The sequence below is a fragment of the Leptodactylus fuscus genome, chromosome 1 (assembly GCF_031893055.1).
Source record: "Leptodactylus fuscus isolate aLepFus1 chromosome 1, aLepFus1.hap2, whole genome shotgun sequence".
NCBI classification, from domain to species: domain Eukaryota; kingdom Metazoa; phylum Chordata; class Amphibia; order Anura; family Leptodactylidae; genus Leptodactylus; species Leptodactylus fuscus.
In genome coordinates this window covers 120,908,265-120,924,700 of record NC_134265.1, presented here as the reverse complement: position 1 = coordinate 120,924,700, position 16,436 = coordinate 120,908,265, and the positions used below count along the sequence as shown (strand labels likewise).

Below are 16,436 nucleotides of genomic sequence, written 5' to 3'. Positions count from 1 at the left end.
TTTTTGATAGATAGATAGATATGCCCCTAACTATAAGGATTAATATTTTAGTAAGTAGCATGGACATATCCATTGGGACATGTAAGTTCATGTTTATGTGAGTCAGGTAACTCAGACCTGATTGAAGACATTGTTGTATTCTTTTATATTTAAATATAGAAATTTGTTTAAAAAAAAAAAAAAAAAGCCCTAGGAAATTCTAAACAGTTACCCTTGCAAGGATAGGATGTTATTTGTTCTGTCCTCACTTTTCTTCCTCTTGTCTAGTTTTTATACAGCGGGATACAAAATGACACTTTACAAACTGCTGATAGCTGCGTTTGAGCCTAAATATTTGGCATGAAGTGAGGGAGTGAGGCAATCTGAACATGCTGACCCAAAGTCAATCACTAATCTTCTAAAAATGATGTGAGCTGTAAGGCAGAACAGTGTCTGGGGTGTACAGTGGATGCCCAGCACAGACTATTCATGTGAAATGTGATGGAGACAATGGGATAGACACAGCTGCTGCCTCAGCACCCTTGTAATCTAAAGCTCTATTCACTGCTATCATATATATATGGTCCATCTGTCCACAAGGGTATGGTCATTTCAGAATACAGTCAGCAGAAGAGGTATGGTGGACCACTCGCCATGGCATGTGCTGTGCAGATCTCTGGAGTTCTTCATTTTTTTGACTTTGGATATGCATAACTTTGGTCTGGGTTTGCTTTATGCTCTGGCTTATGAACCAGGTTCTATATACTTCTGAGACTCTGCTCCATGTAGGGCAATGGCTTTGAAGGACTAAGGCACCATGCAATGATTGATATGGATGAGCATCAAAGAATTACTGAATACCTGGCAGTACATAAAGTTCAGGCAAATAGTATCCTGAATTAATGGCGTGATGGACCGTACATGTTGTAACCTAGACAGCTTAGGTCATGCATGTATGCTGAGATATGGTGTTATTTATGGGAATTTCATGGAGTATTGTTTAGATTTGTGTCCATTGTGTATATTTGTGTCCATGTTGTTTTGAGTTTTTTTCTAATGAGTGGAAAACCCAGTGCTACTTGTATTGCAGATGTCACTGACATAGTCTGTTATTGAGGCCATTCTAAGGCCAAAAGACATGTTAATACAGCTGCCGGAACTTATTTTATCAGCACTGTAACAATCATTTAAAGGGGTAGTCCAGAGTCAGAAGAAGGGGGTCTTTCCATGAACTATGTCTGGTATTACAGTAATGACTTGAATGATAATGACACTGTCATGGAAAAGAGTGACATGGAAAAACTGTCATTTTTTTTCTTATCTAGACACACTCTTTGTCTTTGATGGAATAGGTTTGATAGAATATCTACCCTCATGCCATAATTTTCTGCCTTTGCAGACTATAGCAATTTCTTGAGCCATTTATTACAGGGGAAGTTATAGGAGTGAGTTTAATTTAATTGTATAATTTATATGTAAATATTTCTCTCTGTTTTTCTCTTTAAATCTATTTCCATTCTATTCTTACTTATATGGCATTGTTATATTCTGTAGTCATTCACTTTAGTCTCGGGCACAAAGGTGTCTTGTTATTTCATGTATAATACCGTTGCCTTCTTGTGTGTCAGACCTGCATATGGCTGCTTATTATTATTATTATTATTATTATTATTATATTGCTGGCCAAGGCTGCAGAACAACAAACACTTTACAAGTGCGTCAGAAAATAATTTCAATGACTTCTTCAACTTCTTCTCACATAGTAACCCTATTGTTTCCATGATTTTGGTTGCAACTCCTGATAAACTGTTGTAGATGTCATGTACTGCAACGTTCTACCACAGTATCCCTCTGGTGGCGATGATGGGAAATGCGGATAAATGAACAAAATATTGAGATATATTGATTTGGTTTAAACTGGTTCAAATCTGTTCTGTCTCTGCATAGTGAGATGTACAACAGTCATCCACTACAATACATTTTACATTAGCAACAAAGCGACCTTTTTATTTGAAAAGCTCATTCATCTGGATGAATATAAAAGCCGACAGGCTGGACAGTTTAATGTCTATCAGTCTCATTTGATCTAAAGGTCATACGTATAATATGCACAGATGGTCTTCGTATCTACGCCTACAGACTCTGAATATCTATTACCAGCACTTAAACTGGTTATTAGTTTTTACAAAATATCTTCTAGGCAAGACACTGATGTGTAGGCGAGATAGAAAGTCCCATTAATCCAATTGCACAGGATTACCCAAAACTTCAGAGGAAATAGAGTGATTGTACATTACTTAACCATGCTTAACCCTTCATGTGCTACAACATAGACAACTGAAAACCATGTCAGTAATACCTAAGCTTTCTGCTGGAGTTTATACTGTGTAGCATAGAGACAGCCCATGTGGCCACTATGGGGCACCTGGAGAAAGGCAAACCTTCATTGTGATGAATAGTAGAAACCTATGCAGGGATTCCCTCTTTAAGCTAAGGCCCCATGGGCCGTAAACGCAGTGATAAAGCGCTGCGGGAAGAACCGCTGCATGATCGCATTGCGGTTGTTTCCGCAATGCTTTGAAGAGAAAGTTCATGGAGTTTTGCTCTGCGGACTTTCTCTTCCCATTATATCTACAGGAAAGCCACCGGTGTTTCCGTAGATATAATTGACATGCTGCGATTTGCAAAGCCACAACTGCTTTGCAATTTGCAGCGTGTCCGCACTGCGATTTTTTCCGGAAAGTGGGGATGGGATTTGCATGAACCCCATCCCCTTTGCTTGCACAGTAAAACGCAGCGATTTTTCCCGCAATGTCTCCGCTGTGGGCAAATCGTGGTGTTTACGTCCCGTGGGGCCCCGGCCTTAGTGTTCATGCCACATTAGCAAGTAAGGAAAGGGTATGGAGAAGCAAACCATGGATCATGGGGAAGTGATCGATTATCAATTAATTTGATCTGTTAAACTAAAATAGTTCACAACTACGGAACTGGAAAATTAAAATCCATAAATACTCATGTAGTCCTGAGTTATCTATTATATTGTAAGTTCATGCTATATATAAATAGTATGTAATATATTGATATGCTTATTATTGTTTAATGAATTACTAATTCTTTCTGCTCTAGGCAAACATGAGTGAACCACAGAGCACTCCAGAACAGATGGCAGCTGGCAAGAGTCATGGTGGTATTGGAGGAAGTTACAAGGTATTGTGCTACATCAGGCTTCAATGATATGTTATAGGCATTTCCATTGCAGGGATTATTGCTGTATGTTGGTATCTACATTATAGGGATCTTCATAAGTATAATTTTTTCTTTTTACTTTTGTCAATTATCCAACCAAATGTTATATTGTGCGTGGATAAGATAAGATAATCCTTTAATAGTCCCACAGTGGGGAAATTTCATGCAGTATAACTGCATGATGTATTTATACTGTATATGGTTAATGTGCAATACAATATAATGTTACAATATTCAACTACAGTCATATATGATTCATTTATACTTCTATACCTCAAAAATGACTTTCTGCAAAAATATAGTATCTTGGTGACCTTTAGCTAGGCTCTATGGTCAGCAAATGTAGAGTCTAGCATCTTATTTGTGCCTCTTCATTATTGCCTTTGCTTTTTTTGCCTCATTTTCACTGTTTGCAGGCCTTAGCCAAAAACATTTGCCCATATGACTTTTTTTGTAGACAGTAGAATATTTAGGACATGCAATGAATTGCCAGTGCAGTAGAAATGTAATGTGACCATATCAGGAAATAATGTTATGTTCGGTAGGAGTATTATTATTGCAGGTATACATCATTATATGATTTTAGTGCTCCATTTCAATGGAAAGGGATAGGTATACTTTGTAATGACAGTCCAAAGGCTTCTTCATTGCACTCTAGAAAATGTCTCACTGGTGGGACAGTCAAATGAGAATTTTGAGGTGGGAGTCCCTTCATACACTGTGACAGAGAATAGGAAGAACTAAAGCACTGTTATCTTTAGGATACATCCATACAGGTTTTACTTGCAGCAGTTTACCTGCTGCAGATGTCCAGGGGTAGCTAATGTGCTGCAATGTATAGTAATGTACAGTATAATGTGCTGCAATGTATAGTAATGTACAATGTGCTGCAATGTATAGTAATGGATAATGTGCTGCAATGTATAGTAATGTACAATGTGCTGCAATGTATAGTAATGGATAATGTGCTGCAATGTATAGTAGTGTACAATGTGCTGCAATGTATAGTAATGTACAATGTGCTGCAATGTATAGTAATGTACAATGTGCTGCAATGTATAGTAATGTATAATGTGCTGCAATGTATTGTAAGATGTAAACACTGTGCAAAAACCCCATGGGGCAAACTGAACTTCCAATTTACGCTGCGGATTTGCTCTGGGGCTTCTACCCTTTGTAGTGCACATTTTGTAAGCAGCCGCACACCCTTTCAATTTCAGGTGGTTTTTGCCTCTGCAGAAATCTGAAAAATCTACTGCTGATTTACTACAATGGAAAACCAGCAGCAGACTTATTCCATTTGTATGTAACCTTAAACTTATTACTTAGAGTGTCCGTGTGCCCCTGCACGCATCCACAACATCTGCCCTTAGTACAACCTACCACTCTTATGTGACAGTATCAAACCCTTAAGTCTCTTCAGATAACGCAGTAAGCGTAATTTAATTTGGGGACCAGGATAGATATAAGGGGTGACTATCCCTGTACTGCACTGTGGAGTATGTTGGTGCTAATAATCTTGTGTAATTGTTGCTCAACAATTACGCAGCAGAAAGGTATGTGAGCCCCTGAGGAAGACCCTACTCCTACTACCTCTGTATCCCCTTTAGCTATGCCATCAACTGCAAAACTCTGAAATGATAGATAGATAGATAGATAGATAGATAGATAGATAGATAGATAGATCAGAATGGGAACCTGATCACTTATGCTAGTACTGATTCAAGAGGGACTCTGGGCCTATCGGGTATAGCGACCTAAAATGAGACTGCAACCCATAGAACCACTATTGGTACAATATTGCTATAACTAAGCTTGGGCTAAAATAACTCATATACATAATTTTAATTTGTCATTAAAGTATAACGCTGATAGAGCAGAAAGAATAGCCATATTTACACAGACTTGTTCAACAGTACAGTTGCATGCCCACATAGAGCTCGCAATGTACATTTTTTTCTTATCAGTATGTCTTTGTAGAATGGGAGGAAATCCAAGCAAACACGGGGAGAACATACAAACTCCTTGCAGATGTTGTTCCTGGCGAGATTCAAACCCAGGATCCCAGTGCTGCAAGGCTCCTATGCTAACCATTGAGCCACCGTGTTGCCCCTTGACTATGTACATTCTGTAGGATCACACCATGGCACTCATCCTCCAGTTTCATAGCATGTAGTAAGTGTTACTAGTGAAGACTTCCCGGTGCAGAGACAACCTTCATCCGCAGGAGGTGCTAATATGATTTATCTCCACCTATTCAGTTCTAGAGTAAGGTATTTTTCACTTTGCTTTTTCTATATGAATATTATAATGTATGTGTTGAATGAAACACCATGCCGTTCTAAACTAACATCTGATTCATTGGTTACTATTAGCTTTTTTTTTTTTTTTAATAAATATAAGCAATACAATATCAGTATTACTCGCCTTACAAAATGTTTACCATAATATAGATAGCAATACAGGAGTGAAATGGGAATTAACTCAACTCTTTCCTATGTAATTGCACCCATTACAGAAAAGTGGCTTTAGATATAAAACGGCGAGTCAGTTCCTTATTTCTACCCGAATAAAGTAAAGTATATGTCACAATGGATTATGCACTAATATTTGCATAGAAAACAACTTCACTAAGGCTAAGGGCCCCATGTGAAGAAAAAAGCGCAGTGTTTTATAGTCACTGCAAGGTGGATGAGATTCTAGTGAATCCAATCTACATCTTGAGGAAAAATAAGTGCAGTGGACACGCTGTGATTTCCAAAAACGTTGCGGTTTGGGAAATCACAGCATGTCAATTATACCTACAGAAACGCTGGTGTTTTCCCTATAGGTATAATGGACCAGCTACGTGGGGCCTTATCCTAAAGTAGAAATGTCTACTGCTGGACGCAGGCAGCCAGGGTTGCACAATGCTTCAAATTTTAAATACTATTTCAATACTTTGGAGGAGCAAGCAGTCGATATTGGTAATTTCAATACTTCAATACTAAGCAAGTCCCGCTGTTCCATTCACTACAGACTGTTACAAGCAGCACAGGCCACGTGTATTTAGCACCTTAAGGAGTAGAAATCAGAAATATATGCTCGTGTGTACAGTCCCAGTCAACAAATAACAACTAATTCATACGACTGTGTTCCATACATAAATTGCAGTCCATACGCAGGATGTATTTCCTGAACTGATCACAGCCGTGTGTATGGTAAAGACTACATCATAGTGAGTTATGATTAATAGAACATAACCCCATCATAATTCATGATATTACACAAAATATGTATCGAAGTCCAAATTCTGGTATTGTGACAGCTCTAAAAATAACTGAAATTTTAATTTAATTGATAGTGTACAAAATCTCATAGATTCTAATAATTAATACTACATCTATGGGTATATGCAACATTGCCATAATCAAGGGTTTACTACTATCCATACCAAAGGCAGGAAGGAAAATGTTTAGAAAAGTGGATTTAAATCCCATGTATGTTCAGACCTCAGAGGCCAAAACTACACTGTAAGGCTTTGATCAGATATTGTATGCATCAAGAGTACTCCTGATGTTTACCTCCAATGGAAGGGTGCAAAATGTATATAATCTCCCAATGCAGTGCAGTAAAATATTGTTCCTTATTCAATAAAAGAAAGGTATGGGATGCGTAGTGGTCCAGTGCATGGAGACTCTTCTCATATACGCTAAGTAACTATGGATACAATATGTTAGGTGTACACAATGGGACTTTTCCTTGTGCACACACCGAACTTATTCCAGTAAGGATCCGTGAGTAGCATCTAAGCTTCATCATTTAACAAGACTTCGGAAACTAATAAAATAGATTGACTTTATTCCATTTATGTCCTTATTTTCAGATCACACTTTTTGAATTGGAGAATTTCCAAGGAAAGAAGTGTGAGTTCACTGGAGAGTGCCAAAACTTGGGAGAGAAAGGACTTGACAAAGTTGGATCCATCCAGGTGGAATCTGGACCGTGAGTAGAAAGATACGTTCACTTAGGAGACAACCTGAATTCATTTCTAAGAGATCATTGAGCGGTCAGCTATTAAGATCCGTTTTGGCAAGAATGTTGAATGTTGAATAGTATTTGTGACATATAGACTAGGGCTTCACAGCAACCAGCGCTGGATTACCACCGCCACCACCACCACATCATCACTTTAGTATTTTCCTATGGTAAAAAGAAAAGTTGTGACTGAGATAAGAACATCACAAATAATATACAAGTTCAATGAAATTGCCACATAATATGCAGTTCCCAGCTAAGTTTTACAATTATAGGATCCCTTTAAAGGCTAATCTGCACTCCCAACTAGGCCTCTTTCACATGTGGAGTATTTGATCAGTATTTTGCATCAGTATTTGTCTAGCCAGAAATAGGGATGGACCCAAGTCACAGAAAAGGAACAAATATTTCCATAATACTTTATTTGTATGCTCACTTCTGGTTTGGGTTTACATATACTGATGGAAATACTGGCCAAAATCTCGCCATGTGAAAGAATCTCTTTGACAGGCATATCTCATGGCGTACTTGGAAACAATTGCCAATTGATTTTCTGACATAAACGGAGGGGTTCTTTGGGTTCTTAAAAATACACAGCAATCATATATAGTTGTATAGAAAACCTTGTACTTGTAACATGTAAAGACGGTTTGTGCATCTGGTACTGCTAAATCACGGTGACATCATCACCTTTACAGACATACTATATATGTGTTACCTATAACTGCTCACAATGTACTGGTAGATTTTAGAATCTATTCACTCCTCATTTTTGTCATCGGTATTTGGTATATGGTATATAAATAGGAGCTAAGCTGCAGTAACCTGGCATAGCCACTACTGCTACACACTGGACAGAGCCATCTACTTCCAGCTCCACTCATTGTGTAGGTGCAGCGCTGTCAACAGCTGATCGCTGGGTGTGCCAGGTGTTGGACCCCGAAGATCTGATATTGCTAGCCTATCATAATGTCTGGACAACACCTTTAGTACTGTTTTTGATAGGACAGTAAGCTACGGTAATAGCAATATTTTTTTTTACAATTTTATAATTTTGAACAATTTTTCCATTAACCTTTTTCATAAATATAGTGTGAACCTTAATGGCATGTTAACAATTGGCATTATATATAATTAAATTATATTCATTTACATACTTTAGGTGCACAATCATCCTTGTTTTAACAAATTACACTGAAATTCAACATTTTTCATGAACAAAATACTTGAAACAGTATAGTTATGTATTGCTGTTGAGAATTAGGCAATACAAAATTTGCTTTACAGAAGTGGAACTTGAAAAAAATCATTGCTGTATTGAAAATGCAGCTTGCACTGTATTGTCCAGGCATTGAATAACCAGGCCCAATAATATTTTCATTATTTTAGCCTGCATATGTTCCTGCTTTAAAGTAATACGGCTATATAGGATTGTTTGTTTTTTTTTTAGAAATTTAAAAGTTGATAAGATTGACATCAGAAGTAATAAATATATAAGCAATTGCATCATCAATACAAATGGCAATACAAAGTAAATGGAATATATACTTGTAATAGAACCCTTGGTGTTCAAAATGTATAGGTCCAAGGGTGTAATTTGAGGGGATTACAGATTACCCTAACCACACTAAGGTGGATTAAACTCCTTAGCACCCAGAACCATCGCTATCAAGAATTCACTGTAGGGATGAGTTAGGGGCCCCATACAAAAGATTGCACTGGGGTCCACAAGACTTTAGTTACGCCACAGTATTGGTCTGTACATACCATTCTAGTTAAGCTCTGTTAGTCATGCACGCCTAGTAGAATACAGTACAGCTTCTACTGTGTCTTCAGTGAACGGAGCAGGGATATTATTTAGACTGGACAAAGGATCTTTCTTCTTCTCAGAGAAAAATCCTAACATGGGCTGCAGCATGTATAATAGTTAGACTAGGGCTCCACAGCAACTTTGGTCACCACTTACATTGCACAACCAAAGATTTCTGTCACCTTGGGACTCTTTCACTCATGTTAGGGAATGGAGTTGCACCCTAAACATGAGTGAAATTGTCACAAGGCGACATGGCAATCTTTTGTTGCATGATGACAGTTAACCTTAAAGTCGAATATAGCCCTAGCCTAAAAGGTAGACCTCTTGATATTGACTCCAAACTGAGAGGAAAACCCATTAAAGGGGTTGTCCACTTTCAGACCAATATTGACAAACAAATGTACAATAAAAAGATATATAATTTTTAGAGATGAGCGAACACTAAAATGTTCGAGGTTCGAAATTCGATTCGAACAGCCGCTCACTGTTCGAGTGTTCGAATGGGTTTCGAACCCCATTATAGTCTATGGGGAACATAAACTCGTTAAGGGGGAAACCCAAATTCGTGTCTGGAGGGTCACCAAGTCCACTATGACACCCCAGGAAATGATACCAACACCCTGGAATGACACTGGGACAGCAGGGGAAGCATGTCTGGGGGCATAAAAGTCACTTTATTTCATGGAAATCCCTGTCAGTTTGCGATTTTCGCAAGCTAACTTTTCCCCATAGAAATGCATTGGCCAGTGCTGATTGGCCAGAGTACGGAACTCGACCAATCAGCGCTGGCTCTGCTGGAGGAGGCGGAGTCTAAGATAGCTCCACACCAGTCTCCATTCAGGTCCGACCTTAGACTCCGCCTCCTCCGGCAGAGCCAGCGCTGATTGGCCGAAGGCTGGCCAATGCATTCCTATGCGAATGCAGACTTAGCAGTGCTGAGTCAGTTTTGCTCAACTACACATCTGATGCACACTCGGCACTACTACATCAGATGTAGCAATCTGATGTAGCAGAGCCGAGGGTGCACTAGAACCCCTGTGCAAACTCAGTTCACGCTAATAGAATGCATTGGCCAGCGCTGATTGGCCAATGCATTCTATTAGCCCGATGAAGTAGAGCTGAATGTGTGTGCTAAGCACACACATTCAGCACTGCTTCATCAAGCCAATACAATGCATTAGCCAGTGCTGATTGGCCAGAGTACGGAATTCGGCCAATCAGCGCTGGCCAATGCATTCTATTAGCCCGATGAAGTAGAGCTGAATGTGTGTGCTAAGCACACACATTCAGCACTGCTTCATCAAGCCAATACAATGCATTAGCCAGTGCTGATTGGCCAGAGTACGGAACTCGGCCAATCAGCGCTGGCTCTGCTGGAGGAGGCGGAGTCTAAGATCGCTCCACACCAGTCTCCATTCAGGTCCGACCTTAGACTCCGCCTCCTCCAGCAGAGCCAGCGCTGATTGGCCGAATTCCGTACTCTGGCCAATCAGCACTGGCTAATGCATTGTATTGGCTTGATGAAGCAGTGCTGAATGTGTGTGCTTAGCACACACATTCAGCTCTACTTCATCGGGCTAATAGAATGCATTGGCCAGCGCTGATTGGCCGAATTCCGTACTCTGGCCAATCAGCACTGGCTAATGCATTGTATTGGCTTGATGAAGCAGTGCTGAATGTGTGTGCTTAGCACACACATTCAGCTCTACTTCATCGGGCTAATAGAATGCATTGGCCAATCAGCGCTGGCCAATGCATTCTATTAGCGTGAACTGAGTTTGCACAGGGGTTCTAGTGCACCCTCGGCTCTGCTACATCAGATTGCTACATCTGATGTAGCAGTGCCGAGTGTGCATCAGATGTGTAGTTGAGCAAAACTGACTCAGCACTGCTAAGTCTCTGCATTCGCATAGGAATGCATTGGCCAGCCTTCGGCCAATCAGCGCTGGCTCTGCCGGAGGAGGCGGAGTCTAAGGTCGGACCTGAATGGAGACTGGTGTGGAGCGATCTTAGACTCCGCCTCCTCCAGCAGAGCCAGCGCTGATTGGTCGAGTTCCGTACTCTGGCCAATCAGCGCTGGCCAATGCATTCTATTAGCCCGATGAAGTAGAGCTGAATGTGTGTGCTTAGCACACACATTCAGCTCTACTTCATCAGGCTAATAGAATACATTGGCCAATCAGCGCTGGCCAATGCATTCTATTAGCTTGATGAAGCAGAGTGTGCACAAGGGTTCAAGCGCACCCTCGGCTCTGATGTAGCAGAGCTGAGGGTGCACAAGGGTTCAAGTGCACCCTCGGCTCTCCTACATCAGAGCCGAGGGTGCGCTTGAACCCTTGTGCACACTCTGCTTCATCAAGCTAATAGAATGCATTGGCCAGCACTGATTGGCCAGAGTACGGAATTCGGCCAATCAGCGCTGGCCAATGCATCCCTATGGGAAAAAGTTTATCTCACAAAAATCACAATTACACACCCGATAGAGCCCCAAAAAGTTATTTTTAATAACATTCCCCCCTAAATAAAGGTTATCCCTAGCTATCCCTGCCTGTACAGCTATCCCTGTCTCATAGTCACAAAGTTCACATTCTCATATGACCCGGATTTGAAATCCACTATTCGTCTAAAATGGAGGTCACCTGATTTCGGCAGCCAATGACTTTTTCCAATTTTTTTCAATGCCCCCAGTGTCGTAGTTCCTGTCCCACCTCCCCTGCGCTGTTATTGGTGCAAAAAAGGCGCCAGGGAAGGTGGGAGGGGAATCGAATTTTGGCGCACTTTACCACGTGGTGTTCGATTCGATTCGAACATGGCGAACACCCTGATATCCGATCGAACATGTGTTCGATAGAACACTGTTCGCTCATCTCTAATAATTTTCCAATATACTTTCTGTATCAGTTCCTCACGGTTTTCTAGATTTCGGCTTGCTGTCATTCATTCTGTTACTTCTAGAGGATAAAAGTCTGACCATGGTCATGTGATTTACGGTCCATGGTCATGTGATTTACGGTCCATGGTCATGTGATGAGCACACAGGTACCGCTCGTTACAGTCACAGCACAGTAATCGGATATCTGCGTTGTAACGAGCGGCACCTGTGCACTCATCACATGACCATGGATTTTGGAAAATTGTATATCTTTTTATTGTACATTTGTTTGTCAATATTGGTCTGAAAGTGGCCAACCCCTTTAAATCGGAATCTTAGTGTTCTGCGTGCCCCGTCATGAACAATCGTTCCTGTCTCTGTCCCAGATGAGGAGAGCAGTATGGAATAGTGAGATGGTTATCTGCAGCAATTGCTTTTACCATCACTGCTTGCTTTGTATATGTTTCTGTCATAAATACTGCCGCTGCCCATACGAGGCTTTTTCTCTGAGTATCAGAAAGACTTGTTAGTCTATATGATATCCTTGCCTTATTCACTGTGAATTTACCAGAAGCTGTTCTGTATTCTACCAGGCATGCATAACTTACAGAACCTCAATAACACAGAGCCTAGAATAACATACAATACACAGACCTATGCATTTTACTATTACAAGCAGATAACTGCAATATTTCTGCAACTAAACATTTGTTATTAACCTTATAATGCATATTCACACCTTAAATGTGACATAAGAATAAGTTGTAATGTACGTTCTTCTCCTGTAGATGGCTCAGTTTTGAGAGGCAAGCATTTGGTGGAGAGCAGTTTGTCCTTGAAAAGGGCGACTATCCAAGATGGGACACCTGGTCTAACAGCCACAGGAGCGACTATTTGATGTCCATCCGTCCCTTGAATATTGTGAGTTACATTATGTATTATTTGCCTCCACCTTTATAACAGATGATTGCTAACTTGTCCCAGTGTACACAGTACAAGCTGAAAAGTAATTTCTATAAGACAGGAAATTTTAGTCTATTATGAGTGCTATGTGATGGAGTAAATATACATATATATAATACGTCAGGAAATCTTTCTAATAGAGAAGGCAGAACTACGACAAGGCATTTTGCTGCCAGATTAAGAAAATTGCACCTGCGAGACCATACACCAGAACCCAGAATAAGTACAAACCCCTCTATAAATACAGACTTCAGGTAACACCCCAAAATAATACAGACCTTAAAATAAGCACAGGCCAGACTTAAATCCAGATCCCCTTTAGAAATATAGACTTAGGCTAGGCCTAATAAACATTAACTCCAGACCTGAAGGAAATCAAATATACACACTGTTCTAGTGTGCTTCCTACATTATGGCGGTTCTATGGGTCAGACTAAAGTAGTGCTATAGGCGTCAGCATTGAGTTTACCATGCACTGGGATCAAGGCGTGACGTACATCACAACCGCAGACATCTTCATTTGCATGGGTGTCCAAATACCAGAGGTAATACTTGATGCTCCTGGGCCCCTATGCATAATGCAGGACACTGCTCCCCACTAGCCATATGTCATTTTTAATACTGGTGTCTTCTACATTTGCATCCGCTATATCTACACTGAATTAAAGAGCACCTCTCATCACCTCTACAAACATCATTCTTTTATAGGAGCCCTTCCACTGATTCCGATGCAGTTGGATTTTTTTTTCTCTAGACTCCACCATTCCTGAGCAACTGTTGCTGTTAATTTTGGTGTTTAGCATGAAAAGTATGATTTTTACTGTCAAGGGGGCATAATTCTGAGCTCTGACATTGCTCATCTCTGATTGGACAGTTTGACAGCTCAACATCACATTCCCTTGTGTATTTCTCCCACTTGTCAATAAAAAGCTTGTCATCATATCATATCAGGCTTGAAGACTACCTGCACTGAATCCTTGTGAATGGCGGGAAAGCATTTAAACTGTGCTAGAATCAGTATGTAAAGATACCAATAACAGACAAAGGTGGAGATGGTAAAAGGTTCTCTTTCAGTCCTTGTCTCCACTTCTTAAATTAAGTTAACCAGATTTTGAAAGTCTCTTGGCAACTATAATACTGCCATGCATGTCACTTGTTTTGCCCTTTTAGTGTTCATACCCTTTTTTTAAAGGAGTCTACCATCAACAAAATCACTTCTATCCACTTCTGTGCCATGTAATGAGCTATTAGTGACATAGTGATTATACATTTTTGTATCAAAGTGTCAATCTTGCTGGCCCAAAAAAATAATTTTAGTTTATATGCAAATACGCCCCTGGGACATGACCCTGCCTGTTAGAGCACCCATTTTTTTTTGCCTCTGGTCTCCGTCCATTACAAGCATCTAATATAAAGGTTGACAGATCCCAAAGTGCGGTGACCACAGGCAAAAATGGGAGCTGTCCTAGGCGTGGCCATATCCCAGGTGTACCAAACTGTTCGTTTGCATACAAATTAAAGGTTGATTTTCTCGGCAGCAAGATTGCAGTTTGACACAAACAAGGTATATGTACTATGATACTAACTACCCATACAACAGCTTATATGTGGTTTAGAAGTCATTTTGTTGGTGGGATAGACCCTCTTTAGGTGTCTGGCTCAAAAATAATAAAATTGATGAAAAAAAAAGATTTATGTGTGACTGCCCACATTTACCTTGTTAATGCATGTTCTAATACAGGACAGCGCTGAGCATAAGATCCACCTATTTGAAAATGCTGGTTATAATGGAAGGAAGATGGAGATTGTAGACGATGATGTACCCAGTCTGTGGGCTCATGGCTTCCAGGACCGTGTGGCCAGTATTAAGGTCCTCAATGGAACGTAAGAGATAATTTTTTCACATATTGTATTATATTGTTTAATGTTATTATAATATTATAATTTGTTCAACTTGATTTCCTGGTGATAATGGAAATAATGGAGGAAATATATTAAGTGGAAACTGGCATAGATGGATGCAAATGTAGTGTGGTATATGCCAACTCATGCCAAAGGTGAGCCGCATTGCTGGTTCTGCAGCCTGCTCACTACTTTTTATGAAAGTGGATGGTTGGGATAGAGACCAAGGCGGGTCAAGACAGGAACACCTCGGCCTGAAAAATTGACTGACCTATTGTAGATTTCAGTTCTGGTTCATGGGAGTGCGCCTGGATAATAAAAAGCCGGAGCCTCATAATTCAGGCACATCTCTCACCAGCCGGAGACTTCATGGCGTACAGAATGCCAGCCTCAATCAATTTCCACCAGTGTTTCTCCAGAATTTCTTCTCTTCTCTTTTGGCGTACAGTCTTCTCCATAAATTGTTCATGATTTCTATAATAGCATCAATCTTTTCACAAAGGTTAGTTTAGACAATGATGAAGTAGCTTATACCAGTTATCATTGTAGTTATCATCATTGTAAAGGTTATAGTAGACGTGTATAGTAGATGTGTTTTTATTCGTCTTTTAGTAATCTTCATGATTTATTATGGTTCCTTAGTTTAACAATAAAAAATTGGCTTTCCATCACTTCTGGATAATTTGTCCAATAAAAAAAAAAAAAAGAAATTGGTTGGCAACATTGGTCTACCTAATGGTGATCTGATAGAGTAGAAGTCTTTGTGATTTGGGAAGACACATGCACATTTTCCATGTAGCAATATTTTTTCTTGTGGTGCCCACTGATGTCATTGGACAACCTATTAATAATGAGATCTAATTGTAGCTCTAAGCGCAACAATCCCATAAGCTGTACTAAGAAACACTGGTATAACTAGGAATCTTTCTCTGTGATTTTTATTTTGGACATACAATGGCGGAAGAGTATTTTCTGTCTGGGCACAATAAGAGTTAACCAAATTTGTTCTTTCTTGCAGCTGGGTAGGGTATGAATACCCCGGTTACAGAGGTCGTCAATATGTCTTTGAGAAGAATGAATACAGGCACTGGAATGACTGGGAGGCCAACCAACCCCAGATACAGTCTGTTCGCCGTATCCGTGACATGCAGTGGCACAAACGTGGTTGCTTTGCTCCAGCCCCAGTAGCAGCAGCAGCTGCTGCACCTGCCCCTGCCCCAGCCAGTAGCTGAAGGAGAACAAAGCACTCTCACCAGCTGTCACCCTCTTCTGCTGACAAGCACGGCAAGAAGAGACGAGTAAAATGATTTTAAAACTCAGTAACGTCTCTTTATTTTGTCAGTCTGTAATCTTAAATAAAGATTACTGCATCACTGAGTCATTCTGTTGGTTATATTTTCCCATAATGTATATAAAGGTGAGGCTGCAGAGGAACTTTCTGGCCTCCTTTCTTCTGATTTCTGTGGGTCCAAGCAGTCAGACCCCCCAGCTATCTTATCAATTATTCCCTGTCCACAGGATAGGAACTGCGTGTCTATATTGGCACAACCCTTTAACATTCAGGTAATATAAATACAATCTGGTTGAATTGAATAGTATGAGGATGGCTTTGCAGTGACTTGGAGTGTTAGTATCAAGTAGAGC

General features: G+C 40.2%; 1 protein-coding gene across 1 annotated transcript; it reads left to right on the top strand.

Moving 5' to 3' along the window:
- Window positions 1–497: 497 nt before the first annotated feature.
- CRYBB3 (crystallin beta B3) lies at window positions 498–16,169 on the top strand. The gene is made up of 6 exons (XM_075276622.1): window positions 498–614; window positions 3,106–3,186; window positions 7,091–7,209; window positions 12,716–12,848; window positions 14,632–14,774; window positions 15,811–16,169. The coding sequence occupies exons 2-6, from the start codon at window positions 3,112–3,114 to the stop codon at window positions 16,022–16,024; spliced, it is 684 nt and encodes a 227-aa protein (XP_075132723.1). The 5' UTR covers window positions 498–614; window positions 3,106–3,111; the 3' UTR covers window positions 16,025–16,169.
- The last annotated feature ends 267 nt before the right edge of the window (window positions 16,170–16,436 follow it).